The sequence below is a fragment of the Semicossyphus pulcher genome, unplaced genomic scaffold (assembly GCF_022749685.1).
Source record: "Semicossyphus pulcher isolate SPU_LCO1_2020_fin unplaced genomic scaffold, fSemPul1.0.p SCAF_1, whole genome shotgun sequence".
NCBI classification, from domain to species: Eukaryota; Metazoa; Chordata; class Actinopteri; order Labriformes; family Labridae; genus Semicossyphus; species Semicossyphus pulcher.
In genome coordinates, this window is record NW_027211603.1 from 16827438 (window position 1) to 16850541 (window position 23104).

General features: G+C 45.1%; 1 protein-coding gene across 1 annotated transcript in view; it reads right to left on the bottom strand.

Annotated features, from left to right (window-relative positions):
* The window catches only part of zfhx3b (zinc finger homeobox 3b), a 130750-nt gene that overhangs the window by 76172 nt on the left and 31474 nt on the right, over positions 1-23104 (bottom strand). The window contains exons 2-4 of the mRNA XM_069657257.1: positions 7324-9831; positions 6586-7165; positions 4222-4718 (exon numbers count right to left, since the gene is read on the bottom strand). Coding sequence (XP_069513358.1) covers positions 4222-4718; positions 6586-7165; positions 7324-9795 — 3549 coding nt within the window. The 5' untranslated portion in view covers positions 9796-9831. The remainder of the gene's footprint in view (positions 1-4221; positions 4719-6585; positions 7166-7323; positions 9832-23104) is intronic.

Below are 23104 nucleotides of genomic sequence, written 5' to 3' on the forward strand. Positions count from 1 at the left end.
GAAAGACCACCAAAAACACGAGGCACGACTTCGACGTGCCTGAAAAGCTTCAGAGCTTGCTGGAGGAATTAGACATGGAATTGCTGACCCTGCCACAGCAGTGACAGGCAGCATGAGTCCATAATAGTCCTGATGGTGTAAAAAAAAATCTGACAATCCAGCTGAGATGTCGAAATCTCTTGGAATAAAAATAAAACGGCACTTGGCCTGAGTTTAAGTCAGCAGAAATTGATCCTGCGTCCTGAAATCCTGCATGATTCCAGAATACAATTCATAGCTTTATTGATTACAAAACTGCAATTCTTTTATGAATACTACACACAACTATAATCTCATTGTGGTTGCACCTCAAACTGCTGTGCATGCCAAGAGGATTGGAGTTAATTCTGGTATCATTAAGCCAGGACTTCTGCTGAGGATCATCGGTTAACAAACTTAAAGCCTCTTCATGTAACAACTCATCCTTTCATTTACATTACTACTTCTTTCCCTTTATTATATCATTATTATAGGCTGCGTTCAGCTCCCAATATGATTATTTACTCTCTGTACACATTTTCTTTCCTCTGTGTTTTTTTTTGGATTGCACTGAAGGGTAAAATAGGAGCATTAACTCCATCTAAAATACAGATGTATTGTGTTCCTTAATGGGCCAGCTGCTGAGCTCCACTGAACACTATGTGAGTGCAGTTAAAGGTGCAGAATATATGATCAAAAGTCCAGTTTCTCATCAGTAAGGCACAGACAGTGGATGCGACTGTAAGGCATTGGGAGAGAGATGAGCGGTGAATAGTTTGAGCAGGTTTGTATGTTCTCAGTCGAGCAGGACAAGGACAGAAGGAGGGGTGTCAGGACTTTCTTGGTTAAAGATTCCCTGACTGATAGTGAAGGCACTTTCTCCCTTTCTTTCCATGGCCAAGCGGCATCTGGAGTGGATTTTGTGCTAGCAGACACCGAGGAACATGATTACATTCGGCTAACTGCGCTCTAAACTGATTATGCATGTGCCAAGCTAATGGACTACATTTGCAAGAGGAAAAATAACATCCAATCAATCTCAATTACCGCCGATTGCACCGGCCCCCGAGACAAGGAAGGTAGCCAGCTAACTCCCTGTGCTCCTCCCCTTTCCCCCAACCCTTAACTGGAAGCTGAGGCCTGTGGCTGGGCCTGGTTAGGCCCCACCCATTATGTCTGGCCGGGGAAGCCAGGGCCTGGGAGCTGGATTAGTTCCACTCATCTCACCTCCACACTAACACTTAGCCAAATCCTCAGGCCTGCTGCTGATTGTATAAGGGCTATCATATTCAATATTATGTATGTCTAACTGTAAAATGAGAATTAAAGCTGTGTTTGTTGAAGATGAAGGGAGAGTCTCAGGGACATATCCTGAAGCACACAGCACGAGCACTTGCATATAAGCTATCTGGATACGGCTCCAAAACCCATCTGTTTGTGTTTAGCAGTGACCATTCTAAGAGCAAAATGGGTGACCATCATAATATCATCAGAGCCGCTACAAAATTCCTATGGTCCATGGGAAAGAAGAGAGTGAACGTTAGCTACAGAGCTACACAGGGAGCATTGGCGGAACACACAGCGCTCAGAATCTTTTAACTTAGAGCAGAGCACACAGGGGAATACAGCATCACCCCCCACTGCGTGCTGGTCCATGCGGTTAGGATGACTTGCTGAATCTTTCTGTGGTCTTTTGGAACATTCCAATACATGGGGTGGTGGGGCTGATATTTTTAGAAAGCCCTAATATGGGCCGCATACCACAGACTCTCAAATTATCCCATCCAGCTTAGCCCTCAGTTTAAACCTTCCTTTTTAATTCCAGTAATTACAGGCTTCAATTTATATGGAGCTGTGCACACAAAGGGCCTGTTTAATGCAAACCAGTTTGATTTGGGTGAAGTGTCCCAAGCATCTCCCACATCTTACAGTGTGTTTATGCTGACTTGATGATTTATTTTCTCCCCAAAAAGGTTAAAAATGGTGCTATTTGCATCAGATTTCTTTTGGGAGGAATAAATGAATGGTGATTTTCCTTTTTTCCCTGTTTGCATAATATACCAAATTAGGTTTACAGGCTTGTGGGCCACTGTGGGTTTCAGCCCGTCAGTATCTCCAACAGGACAGTAAATCCAAAGTGGGACGAAGGCTGCAATGTTCTCCAGTGTGGAGCCACTGCTTACAAGAGGCCTCACTACCATGTACATGTTGTCAGCTAATCACACATGTAAGTCACAAAATATTGTAATAATTCTTGTCGACTTGTGAACAGCTCTGTTTCGGTGTCGTGTCTGGGATGAGGAGAGCTTACGAGGACGCAGTGTTCTTGGGTTGAGAGAGCAGGTAATTTCTGGACAAATGCACACACTCTTTCTCGGAAGATCAATTGGTTTTAAGAAATATGGAGCCATCTTAAGAGGCTTAAGTCATAAAAAATGATCATGCCTGGATGTGTTGTACATATTTAATCCCCCACAGCCTGAGCAGCAGTATGACATATGTCTCTTCTCTCTTAAGAAACTCGCTTGGAAAAAGAGGCAGGAGAGGAAAAACTCGCTTTAGCTTTCCGAGCTAACGGCAAAGAGGAAAGCAAAAAGATAACGTAATATAAATTGTCCACTATCCCGTGAGACAAAACAAGTCTCTCACTCCAAAGGTGTTAGAGCGTATGCCAGAGTGTGTCTATTTTAGTCTAATGTGAGACTGTCATTGGAATGTGGGCCAGTATGTCCAGCAGCAAAGGCCAGGAGAGATGGAGCATGGGGCTGGCAGAACACAAGGATATCTTGCAATATTTTTCTGCTGCCTCAAAACTGACTCAACACATTTGCAGATTATGTTACATATTTGCATTTGTATGTGTCTATAAATAAGCTGTGCATCTGAAAATGTCCCTATGGTCCTCTGTCTGCCCTATCGCAAACCCTAGACTAACAAGCCAGACTATATATTCTCCCCTCAACACCTCCCCGTGTCCCCTGACCCCTGTTACTGCTGTTCTCGTAGCCCTGCATCACACCTCCCATTTTCACTAAACACTGAAAATTGATTCTCTTTTTTACTTTATTTCAGGACCAAGACCTTGTGAACAGGAGATATGCCAGGGGTTCTGAGGAACCACTTCCAATGCTGCATGATTGTTACATACAAAGCCTTTTTGAGTAGGTTTAAATGGACCACTTGGCTTTTGCTTTTAATGTGATTAAAAACAACATTTTTCACATGCCTCACAATATTTCCTTTCCAAAAGAGGTCATATTATAATGTACTAAGATGCCAATACAAATGTCAAACAACAGAATTGTTTAAACTGTGTTTCCTGTTTACTTTTTGAGAGTCAAACACTTGACAATCGAGTGAAGTTGTTGAAAATAAGGGCAACTACAGGAAACAGTGTAATATGAAAAATGCTGTTGATTTTCTATGTATTAAAGCTAAAAAGGAAGTATGTGGTTTCAGGGTATGTGTTTTGTTGTGTGTCTTCTATGTGTGTGCGTGTGTGTATACATGCGCAGCTGTGCCAGTTTGGGTTAAGCGCAGAGTGGCCGAAGCCGCAGACAAACAGGATAGGTACCTAAGTGGAATCAGGCCTGTTAGATTTATGGCCATTTGTTCGGAGAGTGTTCATCCATTGGCTATTATGGAATGATTAGAGGAGAAGGTGAAGCTCCAAGTCCAGCAAAAATCAATACGGCTGTCGAGAACGATTCAGCCTTTCCCGCTCCGAGGAGTATTAGCACCAAACCTCTGTCTCCTCACACTTCTTCATTCGTCTCCAAGTGATTCACCCCTAAGCCTCCGAGCCAGCTTCACCTGCCACGCTCTTCTCATGGCCGCAGTGTGGCCCTGCTTCTATGTGACTACCGGGAAGGCAGGGGTCAGCCAACAGCGATTTCAGTCATGTGTTGGGAGAGCAGCTTTAGTCGTAGGGGCAGCACTACAATATGTGCTGTAACTTGGACATCGTCCCTTTGTATAAAACTCATCAGAGGGTAGTTGAATACTTCGAAATATGACTCAATCATACGACTTCTCCAGGTCATGTTTTAACATTTCACATATTGAAATAACAGCAACATCCTGCTTATGCACATGCTCTTCCCCTCCAGTTGTGTTTGTATTCAGCATAATGTGAAAGTTGTAAGAAACTATTATAAAAAGGTTGAGTGGTGGGTGTGATAAAGGAGCTAAAGGACCACTAACCTTGTAGAGTTTGAGGCTAGCCTCGTGGCGTGAGTTGACAGTGTGCATCCTCAGCTTCTCCAGGCTGTTAGTGTAGTAGTCGCAGGCGTTGCACTTCAGGTGCACTGGATTGCCAATGGCCACACATTTCAGGCGCCATTCATTGCCTTTGCCCCCTTCTTTGATGTGCGCCACGAGTTGGTACTTTTGCACATGCTTGTCCGTCTTGCAGTGCAGCTGGAAGTTGGCCTTGAGCGGAGTGGTGTAGTGGCACAGCTTGCACTGGTGCGAGTCGCCCACCACAGCGCGCCACTCCTCCTCCGGCAGGCTGCGTTCAGCTCCCATATGCATGCCAAGCACATCCAGGTTGTCAGTGGTGAAGCGGTTGCACACGGCGCACTGAAAGAGCTTGAGGGAGGGGTCGCTGGTTTGTGATAGACTTTCTCCCAGGGTCATCAGTTCTTCGGACACCAACTGCCCACTGCCCAGCCGCACGTCCATAGGGATCTCCCCACCTACTGGAATGCCAGGGGGGACACATAGACAAACAAAGGTATAAAGATGGTTGCGATATAAATTTATCACTATATTACACAAAGTCAGAGCTTAAAGTTTTAATAATAGTTCAGTTTACAAAGAAACTCACAGTCACATTGTTGTTATTCCTATCCTGAATAACATTTCAGACAAGGTACAGCTATATAATGTCTGTATGTATGAAATTGCATAGAGGACTGTGTCCATGTATGCATTCATAGGCGTACAGCTATCTCTGCTGAGTGAAAGGCAAGCCTGGACGTTTCCATAGGGACAAAACTCTGCCACAAAACTCCTCACTCTGCCAGAGAATAAGTATACACACTGCCCTTTTTGGGTTGGTGCACTCTCATGGCCTGTCTGTAAATAAACTCCAGAGGCCATGAGCTCTACAGGAAAAGCAAGTTATTTTATCATTTGTGAATAACTAAGAAGTTCCCAAGCACACATCACTATAAATCAAATGCATCCTCCATTGTTCACTGCTGAACATTCGATGATATACAAACAGAAGTGGATCCAGTTCCTTACTAAATTCAAACATTTTTTGTTCTTTTATGCTTAATATTGTGAAGGTATATATGTCAACCCATGTCAGTAGTTATTCAAAGACAGCTTGGTAGTGCCAGGGGAACCTAGAAAAGTGCGGACTCAATCTTTACATTTTCCACTTGTTCCTTTTTTACTTTCCCAAACTCATGTTTCAAAGTGAATACCCGTCTGACTTGTCTTTTGCGCTATTCCACCATAAAATAGAGCAGAAATTCCCGTACAAATAACTAAAAGTCACATCTCTGACCCTCGTCTTTAACTCTCATGCACTCCATCTCATATCTTCCTTTCACTACTGTAGCAGAGTGCAGAGTCTTATAAATGTGGATTACCAGGACGTTGAGATCGTGTGAGGTCAACATTTGTTATCTCTTTGGCAATAGACTCAAAACTGAAAAATCCACTGTGCGAGCATGAAAGTGCAGCTCTCAGTTTAGCAGCTTGGTCTGAGATCTCCTTGTGAGGGCAGATTCTCTCTTGAGATTTATTGAGCCCTATGTATCATACTGTGAACTTAATATTGAAGTGTTTGTGTATGATGGCTTCAAGGGTTCCTTAAAGTGTGACTGAGGATGACACCACTGTAGTTTATGGGCCTAGACTGTGTCATCATCGCCTGCCTTGTAACATGCTTATTACAAGTCACCTCACAGGAAAACGAACCAGATGGCAGAAGAGGGAAAAGGAATTAGTCACAGCAATCAATTCTTGTTTGTGTCTTTGAACTGGCGACAGTCAGAGACAAGTCTGTGCAAACTGTGGGGTTGTAACTGGCCCGCAAAACACTCTGCTATGCTTGCTGAATTACACACGCTGAGCCCCTCTTTGACCAAGATAAAATTTATAGCTGCAATTACAAAGTTGGAAAAAATAGAGAACTACTGGTGAAGTTCAACAGCAGTTAGGGAATTATGACATATAAGATTGATACTGGCTGCCTAAGGGGGAAGGGCAGAGACATGAGAAGAGAGAGGTTTGGTCCTCTTACTCACCTTTTGTGAGCAAAACTTGGCATTAGAGAATAAACTTCAAATGTGAGTCAAAGTTACATTAACATGGTGTCACTTAGACTACAGTATCAGAGGAAAAGCAAATATGCCTCCATGTAGTTCATTAGGGCAGCTATGCCTTCAGGCACGACACTGATTCAACAATGTAAACAAGCATGCATGCTAACATCAGAGATTTAATTAAGATGATGAATTAGGATTCAAGATACATTTGAACTGAAACTCATTTCACATGAAAAGAAAGGCTTTACTTTTCTGAAAGTTAGAGAGGCAAAATGGGTCTCACCAAGAGCAGGGGCCAGGGCGGCCATGTTGGGATCCAGGTGAAAGCTCCCCATCAGAAACTGGGCTTCAGCTCCTGCTGGGTCTATCTTGAGGCCTGGTGGAAGGCTCATGTTTTGGGTCAAGTAATATTGGTAGAGCTCAGCCTCAGATGGTGAAGGCATGGCTCCCAAGCCAAGTCGGCCATGCTGCATCTGCGTCACATTCTGCTGCAGAAGCATCATGTTGTGCATGTGCTTCTCGCTGGTCATGTGGATGCGCAGGTTCCGTGCAACATTGGTCTCGTAGTCGCATACCTCGCATCGCCAAGTAGGCTTGTTCTTCGGCTTGGTCGGGGAGGGGGCCCCACACGGTCCAGCCATATGGGTGGAGGACTGTGTAGGGTGGTGGTGGGGAGGGTGATGGCTACTGGCCTGGGTCACAGAGGGGACAGCCACCACTCCTCCTGGGTTATGTCCAAACACTTGCTCCTGCCCGGAGCCAATGGTGCCTCCATTCTGCAGTGTCTGCATGTTGTTCAGGTGCTTGTCTGACTGCATGTGGATGCTTAGGTTGCCCTTTGTGGTGGTCGAGTAGTTACAAACCTACAAAATATAGAAAATATTTTCATTAAATGCAATAAAGTAGTATATTCATCACTTTCAAATATTACTTTACCTGTTAAATCGGACTAAATGGCTTAACAAAATAACTTTACTAACTAATAACTAATTGCAACCTTTTGAAAAAGTGTGCTACTTACCTCACACCGAAAGGGCTTGTATCCACAGGTATAGCTTTCTCCACGAGCCAGACGTGGGTGGCTCTGACCACTGCTGCAATACATACAAGAGCCTCCAGAGTCGGGGTGCTTCTCTTTCATATGAGCCTCCAACGTCTGCTGGTATTTGTAATGCCAGTTGCATTTGGGACACTTGAGTGTCTTACATGAGTTGCGTGAATGCATCATGGTCATGTGACCACCCAAGGAGCGTGAGGATCCCAGGACAGTGTCACATTTGGGGCATTCTACCCCACTTCCTCCGCTGCCACCAGGCCCGTGGTTCTGTGAACACTCCCCCATCCCTGTTATGTCACAGGAGCCCCCTGGAAGGGAGTGGGAGAGGCCGTGAGATGAAGGGTGGAGGTGATGAAGATGGTGGTGCATGTGGTGATGGTGCAGAAGGGCTCCGTTTTCCTCCTCTCCCTCTGCCGGGCAATCATTTGGTTCTGGAGCTGTGGCACTATCTCGATTGGCACTTTCATCAGCAGCAGCATTGGAGGACAGAGGTGAGGAGGAAGTGCCAGCAGTGTCATCCTCGCTCCTTCTGACGGCAGCTGCCGCCATTGCCATGGGAACACTTGGCCCCTGGCAGTTAAAGCTCAGAGGGAGCTCTGAGGTCCTCCCTCCACCATCGGCAGCTGAACCCTCTTTCTTGACAGAGGAGGAAGTGGAAGCAGGGGCTTTGCTGTTGAGTGTGGAACTGACTGCAGAGGTGCAGGCAGAAGGCTGGAGAGCGCTACTAGGCATTAATAAAGGAGATTTGGAAATGCTTTGGTTTGAGACAGCTGGTTCCCCCGCTTCACCACCGCCACTGCTACTGTTATCACCACAGGCCACTGCAGTGCTTTCTGCCTCCACCTCATCTTCCTCCTCCCCTAATAACAGTTCCTCTTCTTCTTCCGAGCCCCCCATTTGGCTCAATAGATGCTCCTTACTTTCATGACCCTCAGTGTCCCCATCCTCTCCCTTGCATGCCAACTCTTTCCCAGCAGGCCCCTCTGTTCTCCCTCCCTTTTTGGGCAGGGCACTGGAGTCTTTGGCAGAGCCTGGGGATGAGGTAAGAACGGATGCTTTAGGGATGCTCAGCCCTCCAAGGGAAAGGACTGAGCTTAGTGGGGTTTGTTGCTGCTGGAGGCCAGATTCCGAATCTTTGTTCAAGAGCATCTCACTGCCCCCACTGCTGCTTCCAGGCTCCAGATGGACACCACTAAACGTGCCATAGAAGCTCTGACCAGGGTTAATGGGGAGCAGGTTAGGTGGCAGAGGAGCGCTCTTAGTTTTTGGTTCCAGGAAACTGATGAGGGGCTCTTTGTCCTTCCCAATGCCCTGGATGATGGCAGATGCATGCTTGTCCCCTAGTAACTGCCGCTCGTCCTCACACAGTGTCATGCGGTGATCATGGACAGCATGAGTGGCAAAGGAACGCGGGTAGCCAAAGGACAGCTTGCAGAGAAAACACATGAGAATGGGCTTACCCTTGCCGTATAGGGCTAGCCCATCAAATTTGGAGAAATCCACGTTGTTGGGAACATCTTTGGATACACAGGACTTCTTGGCAGACCCATCGCTGTTCAGGTAATCCTTGTTGCTTTTGTGCCGCACATCGAAGACACGGAAACTGTGCAGGACAGGGCTGAGACCTGCCATGGTTGAGGTATTGGGGAAACCTTGGTCTGAATTGCCAAACCACTTCCCGAAGGACGAGGCTATGTGGAACGTGTTGATGATCTGAGGGTAGACCGAGGATGAAGTCCCAGCAGGTTCCCCCACTTTTCCCCCACTGGTGAGAGAGTTTGTGGGAAGCAGGCTGGGTACCATGCCCCCACCACTTTGGATCAACTGACTAAGGCTCTCTACGATGTAGGCTGAGCCATCTGGCTGGTAGACTATCTCTCCAGCCAGGTTCTCCACATCACTGCTCTCCTCTTCCTCTTCCTCCTCTCCTTCTTCACTCCCACTCTCAGGTGCTCCCTGTTGTTGTGTTGGCGGATGTCGCAAGAGAGTGGGCATGCCCCCTCCCCCTGAAGCCATCGGCACCCCAGGAAAGGGTTGCAGACTTGGGAAACAGCTGTCAATCTCCATCTCATCCAAGTCCTCAGATTCTTCCTCTTCTCCACAGCTCACTCCCTCTTGCTCTTCTTCCTCAAGACCCTCTCTTCTAGAATGCAGCTGGCCTGTGACAGAGCTATCACGGTGGGCTTTGGATGATGTGTGTTTTGGCTGCTGCTGCTGGGACTGTAGTTCTCTCACCCTGTCATGAGGTGCACTGGGGTTTTGGGGTTGAGAAGGGTAGGGAGCAGAGAGAGACAGGGGGTCCAGGGAAGGGGCCTGGTTGGTGCAAGGGACCTGTGAGCTAGAGTGATCGTTCCAGGGCTGTGGTGGTTGCTGCTGCTGGGAAGAGCCGAGCCCATCGTCTGTCCCAGAAACCACAGGAGACTCACAGCTGTCCATGCTGATGCCTACATGAGGCGTTCATCGCATCCAGGCCTGCAGAGACAGAAAAGGTACGAGATAAGAGGTTATTGTTGTATCTAGGATGTTTAATTTAAATCATCATGCATAAACATAATCAAACACAAATCAGCCATCACCATCTTAATGCTAGATACATTAATGTCTAGGTACTTTTTTCCAAGTATAACAAAGTATACTAAGAAAAGATAAGCTGAAGAACATTTGAAAGTGATGCTATGTATGGAACCTTAGAAGAAGAAAATCAAATGTATGACACATTGGGTGAGAGACAAAAGGCTGAAATATAATTGAAAAATGACACCTTGCTCATTACGCTAGATTAGGTACTTAAACACAATACCTGAGACAAGCACTAATAAGCCGTCCATGATTCATCTTCCTGCCATATCAGGAAGGTACCATCTTTTATCTTCACCTTCCAAACAACACCCCTAATCTTATATTCTGCAAATCCTACATCCGTTTTTAATTAACTTGCAGTCAGAAAAAGGAGAAACAGGCTAACTTAATGGATCAAATAGATTCCTTGTGAGATAATTAGACACTGAGAGGCCACCCATCAACACATTGTACATTTACATAACTGGGAAAAAAAAAGGAAAACTGCATCTAAAAAAAAAAAGCTATTCTTAACAATATCCCCATTATCACACTAACTTCAAAATGTGCACATATGAGAAGGATATAATACATGTGCATTATTGATACAGATGTGTATGAACTTTAACAAGGGCAAAAAAAAAAAAGCTGTATTTTTCTATGAGCCGAAAATACATGAGCTGGGTTGGGACCTCGTGCAGCTGTGTTTAGATCTTTCATCCAATAACCTCCACGCTCAGCCTGGTTTCAAACACTCTAGCCATCCTCCGCCTCTGAAATAATAAATGGGAGCTGAGCATTCGGGAGCTGGCCATGCCCCGAGCATCTGAGAGGCCCAACACAGGCTGCAATTTAGAGCGCAGAAGAGATAAAATGATAGCTCAAGATACTGCTGAGCTAATAATTTTATTAAAGGGATGCAGCCAACATTGATTAAAGGGGGCAATCGGGCTGAAACCAATAACTCTGGGCTGCCCTTTAACCCACCAGTACTGAATATTACATGAGCAAAGTTTCCCGGCACCAAGCATCCTGCCATGTCCCGGTTGATTAGCACATTCACTGCTTGCACTTGATTTATTTACTTATTTACTTAGGGATGCAAATTTCAGCTGTGATCAGAATGGAGTCTACCCCCACACCCTAACATATTAACCACTGAGGGAGAGAAGAGATTGATAATGTCTGTCTGCAGCTTCATGAATGTCTGATGAAGCTCACCTTCCACACAACATACCTGAGACCTCTCTGGTCTATATGCACTTAAACTGCTCAAAAAACACACATATGATTTTGTATTTGGAGGGTTGAATAAAGAGGAGCTATGAGCATGTTGTGGGCAAAGTAACAATGAAGAAAGATCTTTATAATGTTAAAGCAATGACCTTGATGAAGGAAATTTAAAACATGCTGACAATGATGACATAGATGTTATTGTAATGTGTACATGGAGATATTTTCTGCAAGTGTGGCTCGTATTATTGTTTTGTCACACACTACAGCAGCTAACCCCGGTGACCCGTGCCTTGCTTTGCATATGAAATGAAAGATATCAGACTGGCCGGCTTATTAACAAGATTGCTTTATACAGCCAGACATGATTTAGAGATGGCTGCCATATTGAGTGAGGGGATACTAGTCCTTATGGTCAGTATTTATTATCTGCTCCATTAATAAGACGCTATGAGCTCAACAGTCATTTCGCACAAATGGACTGAGGGCAGCGAGAGTTATGCAAGAAAAAAAAATGCCATATGTCAAACAGACAATGATTCTTCAAACTAAAGGCACGTGGGTAAACTGCACAAAATGAGAAGGAAGAAAAAAGAAAATGTGAGCTGTCGGAAAAGGACTGCTTCGTAGGAAAAGTCTCAACGTGCGATTTCGGAGCAGAGGCTGTTTCACACCTTGTTCCTGTAATCTACTCCATCAGCCCCTCCTCCAGATTCCAGTGCCTGTCTCAACCAGGCCTGGGAACACAAGGCCCACGTGCACAACTAGTAGTTAGCTCAAAATGACCTCCAAAGTTCCTGACGCTCATCTTTGCATAATCTTTAGTCTAGAGTGTACTGTAGTGATGATATGTATCCATCCATTTCCATTACTGCTGTAAGATACCTGAAGCAATTAGCAGCAGACAGGATAACACGATGACTCTTGATCAGTGCTGGAGCTCTGAGCCAGCTTGGTGTGTCCACCCCTTACAGAAAACAGGATTGTCCTTTAAAATCAAGATGGTGTAATTCAATAACCTGCAGTGGTTACTGATGAGCAATGGGATTGTCTGGAGTCGGCAAGTCGCAGATGGGCCAACTGATATAACGCTGTTTGTCTCTCGGAGGTCTGCCTGGCTCAGTGACACCTGTTTAAAGCAGGAAAAGCTTTAATCTCTGGGAGGCACTAAACAAGTCCGGGAGACAGACAAAGAGACGCGGTCGAAGACGAGGGGAAGTGGAGGAGGCCGGTGTCTCTGTGTGCTGACTGTGTTAATAACCACAAATCAAAATGATGGAGCAGCGGCCCACTAAAGGTGACTACTGCTGAGTGGTATTATGTGAGGTTATATACTATGATATGTAAAAAAAAAGCTGTGATTTTCCTTTGCATGCTGGCAACTGGAAAACAAAACAAAAGCTCCTGCCATGGCCTCTGCCCTTGTATTGTATCATAGTTTTGAATGTGGGCCCACTGAGTTGACAATAAGCAGGCTTCATGAAGCCAAAACAAGCCGGAGTTGACAATAAGAGATAATCAGAGGGAAGAAAAGGCTGGATTCCTGAGCTGATCAGAGGGAGAGAATGCCGATGAACAGATCCTGACTGTAGTACTCACACTCCTGCTGCCACCTGCCTTCAAAGACTTGATGCCAGGGTCCCCCTTGCTCTCTGTCTCTCTCTTCTGACACAACATTAAAAAGGAATAAAGTGAACCGTCTCCAGCCACCCTAACAAAGCCGAACCTTGTGAAAAAGCTGAGTCCATATGAGCACTGTCAGAGTATGGGTCTGGATGTTTCGATGGAAAATAAAATAAGTTTTAAGGTAAGGGTCTTTTCATTAGTTGGGATTCACCAGGCAACTGAGGGAGGAATTAAAGGCTAAGGAAGTATCTGATTATAAGCATGCCTCATACCTGCCTGAAGGCCTGGCCTTGCCTCCAGAGGACCCTGCTCTCCAGGGTTTCCAGGGGGAATTAACTCTGACTAAACCCTTGCTGTGAACACTGCTGGGCTATAGGTGTGCTGCAGCCCTGACCCTTCCTCCTATCTTTAAACAAGTCAGCAGTAGAGGAACACCTCTTTAAAATGTAAAAAAAACTGGTTCTCAGTATGCCTAGAGGACCTCGAACAATACACTAGATCTGATTTTCAATTGTCCCTCAGTGATGTTGCCCGTCTCTGTCTGGTTTCTGAGCCATCACTGAGCCTGGCCAGCCACCGCAGGGTAAGGGGGCGCTTATTGGAAAATCAATGGCGTGAACGCTAAGCAAGTTACAGGAAGATGTGGGAAGGAAGGGTTCTTATTGATAAAGCAGGGGAAGGCCTTTGATGTTGCACTAGGGACATGCTCATTGATGGGGGAACCATTGTAGTCCTCAGGCAGAGTGAGGCACGGGGTTTATCTCTTAGGTTTGTTCCAATTAATCACCAATAAAAGCATGCATGCATTGCACTCTTAAACATAAGTCCATTTTAATTCCCGACATGGCTTAGTAAATTCTGGTTTTAACACTGGGCGCCTACAGTGAGGGAATTTACATTTCTAACACTGCACTGCAAGTGTCTCTTTTCTGCCTCTCTCTACAGTCTACTCCTGCCAAATTTAACTATAGCATATGACTAATAAAATACTAGCTGATACTCCACTAGGGAAGAGCCATGGTACATATGAGTGTGCACGTGTGGTCCTTAACATGCTGGTGATGGACTGCACAGAAACTAAAAGAAAATATCGCATGAAATTATATGATATATACTCGTACTGTCATTAAACAACCTTTGTATTAATCAACAATTGTACTTTGTATTACTTAATAATAAACTGTGACAAAGATTTAAAATCATGAATGAATATCTTCTGTCAATGTCCACGACTGCTGTCGCAGGATAATGTTGTTATGGAGTTAAAAGCCAAACTCTTGTAGACAATACGCCATCATTATCTGAAGAAGAGTTCAGACGAGAGTTCTTGTTCGCTTTCATCCCCAACACTGTAAATCAGGCAATTAACCATGTACAGCATTGTTGTCTATTGTGTGCTGTAAATATTCTGTCTACTATTCAGCTAATGCAGACATAAGGGTGCTTCAGTATTGCTCTGACTGCAGGAGGCAAAAAGTCACCTCAGGTCGATGGCACTCAGCCTGTAAACAGGGCTTCCCGTAAAATCAATGATCTTCAGTAGGAGCTATCAGTCTGTGGAACAGAAATAGCCGTGGCTGTGTTGAGTCTGAGGCGAGGAAGAACAGTGCTGTGTGTTTACATGAGTGTGTGTGAGTAGAGGGGGCCGGTCACTGGAACGGAGGGGGGGGGGGGGGGGGTATTTCTCAGAGACAGCAGAAGCGAGGCAGCTTCTGAAAACCTTGACACGTTAGGTGTTATAGAGACCAAAAGGAAGTTTGCAGATGTGTTGCTTTGGTATACTTGAAGAATCAAACTAGTTTTGAAACAAAAATATAACTTACAGCTAAAAACATCTGTGCCGATTATGATATGAGCAAACTCAAATACCCAGAAGGCCATGTGCTGATTGTTTTATTCTCACAGAACTCAATTTTCATAACCATTTTGCACTAGTTATGCTGGCCAGAAAGGGCTAAATTGATTTGTTTGTAGTATCAATTGCCTCCTTTGTTAATAGACCTGAAATAGAACCTTGAAAATGATTTTACCCTTTACGAAACACCATCAAATTCTGCTAATCCATTTCATGTGCAGAACGGAAGAGAAGTGATTTAAAGCAAAGCAGCGGCGCAATCACAGCGCAGAAGTGTACATCAGACACATACGCGTTCAGTGATCCGACTGGAGCTCAGCTGACTTCCAAAATCCTCCAGAGGGGATTCACACACGGCACAAGAGTGTTTCCTCAGTTTTGGAGGGTGTGATAGAAACAGCGTGCCGGTGTAATTAGAAGTAGTTAATTAGCTGTGGGTTAATTACTGGGTTGTGCGGAGTGTTGGTGAAAGACCTGGTGGGGTGGCAAAGCAAAGGGAAGCAGCGAACGCACAGCAGGAAGCTCCCAGTCTCCCGCCAATTAGCAGCCAGCATGGGGGGCTTCTGTGGTACACTAGCGGTACAAATGTGAGAAGGCTCATATCATTTACTCAACCCTCAGTACAGGAGAGGAGATAGAGCAACAGCAAACACAATGTATTCTTTATAAATGCGCAGGCTCTTTTTACTACGGTTTAAATAGTTGCCAAAAAGTTGCAGAGCAGGGACTATTTTACTTCCAAGTTACGTCTTAAAGCAGCAGCCTTATTTTCTTCATCTACGTACCATACTGAAAGGCTGTATTATCTGTTCAGTCCCTTGTGCTTTGTTTCGAAAGCTTTGTAATTTATAAGAGCATTAATTATCCTTGGAATAAGGTGTTGATGTATAATCAGACAACGGCTATCGGGCACAAGCTTACATTCACCCCCTGGCAACCCAGTGCACAGAGCACACACAGTATACACCCGTACACAGTGGGGTGTCTTTAAAATTGCAAGACAGACAGAGCGAGAGAGAGAGAGAGATAACTTCAAGCTGTGTCTTTCAAATTCTTATCTGATTAGTTCGATACACATCCAACATTTCTGCTCAATTTTAGACCAGCAGACATGGAAATTGAATGATTTGCAACAGTCATGACATGGAACCTCACAGCCTTTAGCGTGCAGGGCTGACTTTCCCATAGTGAGGAATGCAGTGGGAACATTTGATGCATTGTAACCTGGGCTGCCTGGCACTAATCAATCAGAAAATCATGATGCTGTGGAAGTTGGAAAAAAAAAGATCCCATGAAGATATATGTTGATATGCAGTTGTTTTTTTTAACTATGTTCATGTGTTTGCTGATTAGCAGGGAGGAAGAATAGAAGATGGCGAGGCTTGAGATGGAGAGAAAGGGAGAGAGCTGAAGACACATGTCCGATGAAAGGTCAGGGACAAGGGGGAAATATGCTGATCAAAGTCTTTGAGCCCCCGGACCTTCATTTCTACTAATTATCAAATCTGCCCCCTATTTATATCTGCGGGAAGCAGACGTTCTCTCAGGAGAGGGTGGAAGTGAAATCTGCTAACTGCAGTGCTTTCTTTCAGAGCCTCTGTTTGCACTCACTTCATTTCATCTGTTCTATAGGAACAGGATGAGGGTGGTAGAGTAAACCAATGGCCGCGACTTATTTAGCAATGTTGTTGTGACAGTAAAGGACAGAACACTTTGTACAGATAAGGGCAAGGCTGACCAAATGTGGATTATATAATCGCTTTACTTTTGAAGGTGGGAAAGTCATGTATGTATGTCATTCTATTGGCTAAACAGCCAGATCACATGGTGCCACACACATGCACACGTACACACCTCCCCGCAGCGCTGCAGTTAAGGCGAGCCGACCGCAAACACAGCTGTTAGAATGATCAATATCATTGAAATATTAAACCTTAAGAAGCCGCATTATTGATCGGGAGCCCAATGATAAAATGGTTTATTATCACAATTGTGGGGCGTTATGTAAATGTTTTTGAGAGAGCGGCTGTCCAGCAACCATTGGTCATGGCTAAATCCCCCCTCCCCACACACACACACACACACACACACACACACACACACACACACACACACACACACACACACACACACAACAACCCAATCACCTCAGCTCTGCTCACTTCCCTTGCCATTCAAAACCAAACAGGGAGATGTCGTTACCGCTACTTCTACCTCTGAAACTGATCGGCGATCCGAGCTCCTGTTGACAGAGAGACAGAGAGAGGGAGGGTCTGGCTTCAAGGAACAACATGGTAGCTCTGGGATGTGGTCTAAGGGCTCTCCAGCAGGCGTGAGAGCAAACAGGAGCGTACTGTGGCGCAGGTTTCACAGCAGGCTCCATGCAGGGATCATGCCCTGCCTGACAGATAGGGGACATGGATAACATTTCTATAATCCTAGGCCTTTCTGTGTAATCTGCAAAACAAATACCTTAGTAATGACTGAGCCCTGCACCTGGTAAAACACAGGGTTCACAGGCACCTGGAATTAGACAAGTATCCACTGCAGAGCATTCTTAAAGGGACACACTCCTACAGCATAATGCTTAAAGGGGATGTTTCCTAATTTTAATATAACTTCATCCTGGCGACAAAAAGCGACACAACTTGAGGAGCATGTAGCGGTGTGGGGGGACGATTCCAGTCACACAGAGGCTCGGCAGCGCCACAAGCCCGAGGGTTAGGCCCAGTGTTCGGTTAAGTGTCTAAACCTGAGCAGGGTGATAAGATCCCTTTTAGAAGCCATGTGAGGGGCCAAACGAGCAGGAAACCTGAGTAATGTGGGTGAAAGCGGTGCAGAGTGAGAGCAGAGATGTGGAAAGTCATGCAGTGTTATGTGTGGAAAATGGAAACTTGCTATCTCTTTTGCGCACCTCATACGGCGGAGCGCAGCGGTCACATACTTATCCACACATACATACCCTCACGCACACACATAAGGCAGGGATTAGAGGGTGTCCCAGTGAAACCATTCTGTGGAAATTATTTCTTTACAGAAAAAAAGGCATGAAAGCCAACGGTGACCTGGCCTCTAATTCTAGAGTAGGATATCCTGGATAAATAATTAGAGGGTTTCTTTGAAGACCCCGCACAGCCGAACCATTCACTCCCTCCTTCACATTTGTTAAAGTCATTAATGACAAAGATCTAGAGAGAAAAGCAGAAAAAAAAAAAAATCTTTCTGGTACACAAATACTTTTTTTTACGAGGCCTGGCCCAAATTCCTCTCTGCTGAGCTGAAGCCCTGATCCTGGGAAAGAACTGCACCCGTTTTAAACAATAAACCTCAGGGGGAAAGTGTTTTCTATTGCCCCCTTCCTCTGCTGAATTATGCGAGTTAATAAAGTTAAAAGAATAATGTGCCCTGTGTTTTAAAAGAGGAAGTGAACATGAAATGTTGGGACACTGGTTGTCAAAAGAGAGAGGGCAAACAAAGCACAGAGAGACAATAGTGTCAAATTCTAAATATAATGACTGTTTTATACCTGAGAGTAACAAAGGGAGTGTTACAGCTAGCCTGCTTTTAATACTAAAATACTTCCTGCTTTAATGGACGTTGCTGACTTCTTCTTACATTCATCCCACACAGATAACTCCTAAGAATGGAAAATACAATCACCAAAATGTTTTTCGCCTGCTGCCAGAACACACAGACAAAAAAAGAGGAAACGTTCATGTGACTACAAGAAGACAAGCCCTCTGATCACCGGGTTACATGCCAACGGGATGCCTAATCTCTACACTGCCAGTTTATAAACAGAACGCTCATAAATCAGATCTTGATGCAATCATCATGTTAAAAGGAGAGCAGAGCTTGCCCTACAGTTTACAAGGACAGATTCCAGGGCAAACCTTGGAAGGTGATGCGCATTCCTTCTGAGCCGAGCAGTGATGAGGAACTGTCAACGGAGGAAAAGGGAAGAAAAACAAAAAGAAAACAACTTGTTAAGTGTATAACAAGGTGGCCTGGAGGGCAATGCTGAAAGACACCTCAGCACTTGACTGTGAAGTGTGCAGGAAACATCAAACGGCATTTCAGGAGCTTAGTTGAGCACTGACAGAGCCGACCACGGCGTTCAGAGACCCTCGTGTGAGGAGAAAACACAACAGTTTGGCAGGAAATGAAGGGGTAAAATCTGACTAAGAGACAACAGTTCCTCCTGCTGTAATCAGAAGAGTTCTCATGCACTAAGTCTGAATTCTGTTCTGAGGCAAAGACATACAGGGAGGCCTGACGCATGTGGGGAAAAGATGCTGCCATCAAAATACATAATGAAGACGCCCAATCTGCACACAATAAAGAAGTTCCTAGTATATAAAAGGTGCGTGTGTGTGATAGACAATGAGATTAGGATTGGGTGGCAAGAAAGAGGAAGGGGCAAAGACAAAGCATCTTTACTGCACAGCTGCTGAAAGAAAATCAACAAATGTATGACCATTAAAGCTGTTGGCAGCTCAGTGCTTGCACCAAAACTTGGCACGCCGATATTTGCAAGTGTCCAGGCACTTAAATCCGGGGAGAGAGACGCCCACGAGCTGTAACGGCGTTCAAAAATTCTATCTCTATGTGCAAGTGGAAAAAGACAGAGGAAACAGACGGATGAGTGATAGGGCGAAGCAAAAACTGCTGTGATATTTTAAGAAATGTGCAGCGTGTTAATAAGTTCCCCCTCTTCCTCCCCTCTCCTGGCCTGCTCTGTGTGTTGTGACAGCTACAGAGCTGTTGGAGCTATATTTGAGAAAGACCAGCCTCCTGCCCCTCGTCTCCACACACACACTGCCGCCCTTGTTCATCTGCCTTAATGAAATGGCCACATGCCTTCTCTCATCCCAGAGCTAGCTGCTCACACACTGTAGCACCTGGTAGATATAAATCAGCCCCACTGAGCTGTATTTGGGAAGTGAGGCATTAAGCATGACATGGGCTGTCAGAGTTCAGATCTCACCGACCGCAACATCTAGTTGAACCGCTGCGGAGCAGACCCGAGACCGAGGAGCAGGCCTACCATGAGCCTCTTATCTCCTGCCTCCCAGCTCCGCATGACATGGCTGCCACATCTGGGCCCCAGCTGGGCAGCCTGCTGAGCACAGCGTAGCACAACTGAGGCTTGGTAGGGGAAAGCTGGAGCACCCCTGGTACATGGATTCATGGTAAGACCCTCTTTTACAGGGATCAATGGCCTCCAAACGGTCAGGATTTAAATGGGTGTTGTTTGCTGCCGTTTATCTTCGGGCTTATCTGTCATCAGCTGTGGGGGCTTGTGGGTGTCATTACAGTTTTTAAGTGGTGTAGGTTCTATTTCTGAACAAGGAGATAAAAGTAGCTGAGCACATATGTGTCGCCTGAGCACATTGTGCGTATTATGTGTGAGTGGAATTTGGATCACGTGAGCCTGAGGTCTGAAGGTCAAACTGTGCGAGAGAACCCACACATTCCTCAGGCCAGGACAGGCACACATCTTTACTGTATGAGCATGTGTAAGCATGTTCAGTGACTTGGATGAATGCATGTCTACACTTTACATTTGAATACTAAATATATTCTCACCATGTATGGGATGAGTCAGACAGTTACACATGACCCAAAAGCAGGAAGACAGGGCAGTCAGAGAGAAAAGAGGCCGTAAAGGGCAGCAAAATAGTGCAGAGAAGGAAAAGAAGGGAAAAGGAGATGAGGGGACAGTGCAAGAAGTCCAGGTTCAACTCCACCCGACTGTAATTTACATAGCTGGGTAATTAGCTTCAGGATCAGGGGCTCAGGCCAATGACAGATGCCTTTCTCACGGAGCAAGCAGCCATGCAAAGAGGAGCACAGCATTTCTTTTATGAAACTTAACATCCATTGATTCCGTCTGTCAGAGGGAGCAAGTGTCAAGGGCATAAAAAATGCTACATGTAATGTAAGGACTACAGGAAAAATCAATGAATGGATTTAAGGTTACCTTTGTCAGAGGTGAGTGAATTAACCAAAGGCCTCGTTCTAAATGCGGGAAGAGGATGAGACCCTCCAACTGACGTCTGCTGGACCGGAGAAGGCTTCATTTGGAGTGGGATAATGTTGTTAACATTGTTTAACTTTCCTCTGAGCAGCCGAGTACACACATGCATATGCATGCATACACATTATTAGATTAAGCAGCACACTATTACATCATAATTTAGGACTTCAGAGGCAGATGACAGGAGTGAGGAGAGGGAGAATATTAAGAAAAGAGAAGAAGAAATGTGGCCACATACAAATATTGGTTAAAGCATTTGCATAATATTCACATAATGTTAATGCACTGACAAAAAATAAAACCCTTGAGATGATGTTTTTGCGGGGAAATAACCCTCACTCAGTGGCAGGAGACTCGGCACTGCCTAGTGGTCCTTGAGAACTGCACATTTAATACACATTTAATTAATGATGTCATTGTTTTGACATTGAAAGAGCACGCCAGCAAACACGATAAACAAGATCTAGCTCTGGGAAGAGTGCAATCAGAATACTAAAGGAAACAGAAAGCTGGGAGATCACAGCAAAAGCACTCTGAGTCTTAACCCTGGGCCTCAAAGCAGCCCCGTTCAATCCCCCATATGATCAGGGACTACTTTACACACAGCACCGAGCTGCTAGCTCTGCACCGTGTGTGGTCATATAGTCATATGTATGTATTTGAGACTAAACAGCAGCCAGACACAGTGCCATATTGTGAATGAAATTTGCTATGGAGCGGTGAGTTTCCATTCAGGCTTCTATGCCAGTGTACTGGGCATAGCTAAGAGTCTTTACACATGCCAACTGGAACTGGGAATGAAGCCATGGAGCTTGTAGGATAGACATATACACTGCAAAACACACACACACACAAAATACCACATGCCACAGATAGAAACAAAGCATACCAAAATGTAGAAAACTATAAAAAAAAACACTCATTCATGTGTGCATGAGCAAACTTGCTTTTACACTTATGTGCGCACCTCCGTGCACATGCACAAAGAAAAAGAACATGTTAGAGAGGAGGTGAGAATTAGAGCAGGGCCAACTGGCTCACCCTGAAAGTTCAAGTTGAGTGCCACTACAAATTACAAGTTGACAGCTTAAATTATCCCCAGTATGTGTTCCTGACAATGTATGTGCATGTTGGAGTTTGTTAAGGCAACTGCCTCCTGACAGCTGTTCTGCATGAGGTATTTACATGTCAGCCTTTATGTCTTCCATGAAAAAAAAAAGGAAAGACAAACAGTACATAATCTCTCATGAGATAGAGTGACCAGTAAACGCCCCAGACCAGTAACCTCCCTCATGTTGTCAATGAGAAGACCCTCTGCCCCATCTCTAACAGATGCCCCCATATTTGAGCTGTGTGAGGGGGGGGGGGAGTGATGGGGGCAGTGTAAAACGAGAGGGTGACTAATTGGTTCATAACCTGTAATTGGGGAGATGTAATTGGAGTGGACTCGCAGATGCCAGGTGCACCTTCGGGAGGTGGGGCAGCGGTTTGCCCTTTGACTGGCTCTAGAAGCGTGTGTGTTTGTGTGTGCATGTGCGTGCAAGGGGGCAAGGCAGGATTAGATTTGGAGGAAAAACAACACTCGTATGGCGAGGGCCCCCAAAGAATAGCATGGCGTGTGCCTATTAGGCCCTGAAACCACATGAAGGGCATTAACTGAAGCATGTCACTATACAGCACAGCCACGCCTCATGCAAATCAGCACCTATATATAGTTATAAATACACACACTCAAACTATATAGATTCACACACAGAATACAACAGCTGCATTTTTTCAAATCTGCATTTAAGAGTACAAAAAACTGCTGCTCTACATTTTCTCATGGTTCACATGGTGGGTCAATGTGATCAATGTGCTCATGGCCCACCTAGCCAATATTACACCTCTCCCAATCAATGTAATGGGGGCTGAGTGTTAATTGGGACAGCGCGAGAGGAGGGTGGGTGATGGAGTGCGTTGCGTTTTTTGCAGAAGCATCAGAAATGCTGCACAGGGTCTTAGTGAAAGCTGCTTAATGTTGACAGCATGCTTGTTTGATCACTTGGTTAAGAGATGTTTCTGCACAACTAAGAGAAGTGGATGGTTTGTCTGAGGTAGTCGGACAGAGATGAGGGGGTACTTCAAGGAACAGCTGTTTGTCCTGCCCGTCAACTGATGATTATTGGTAATTAGCCACGACGCCTGCAGTTGCATAGGTGCAGCCATGCATTCCCCTCTCTGAGCAGGTATGTAGGTAGCACCTATTAAAAAACACTTCCATTGAGCAGTCCTCTCTAACATGCACCAACTTAGCAACTCAGCTTCAAACTGCATTATTTTAACATGCTTATAATGACACAAGACAGCACCAAGCATGTAATGGGGGCTGTAATTGAATTAGTAAAGACTGACAATGGCCAGTGTTGATTGTTCACTTGTATGAATGTTGC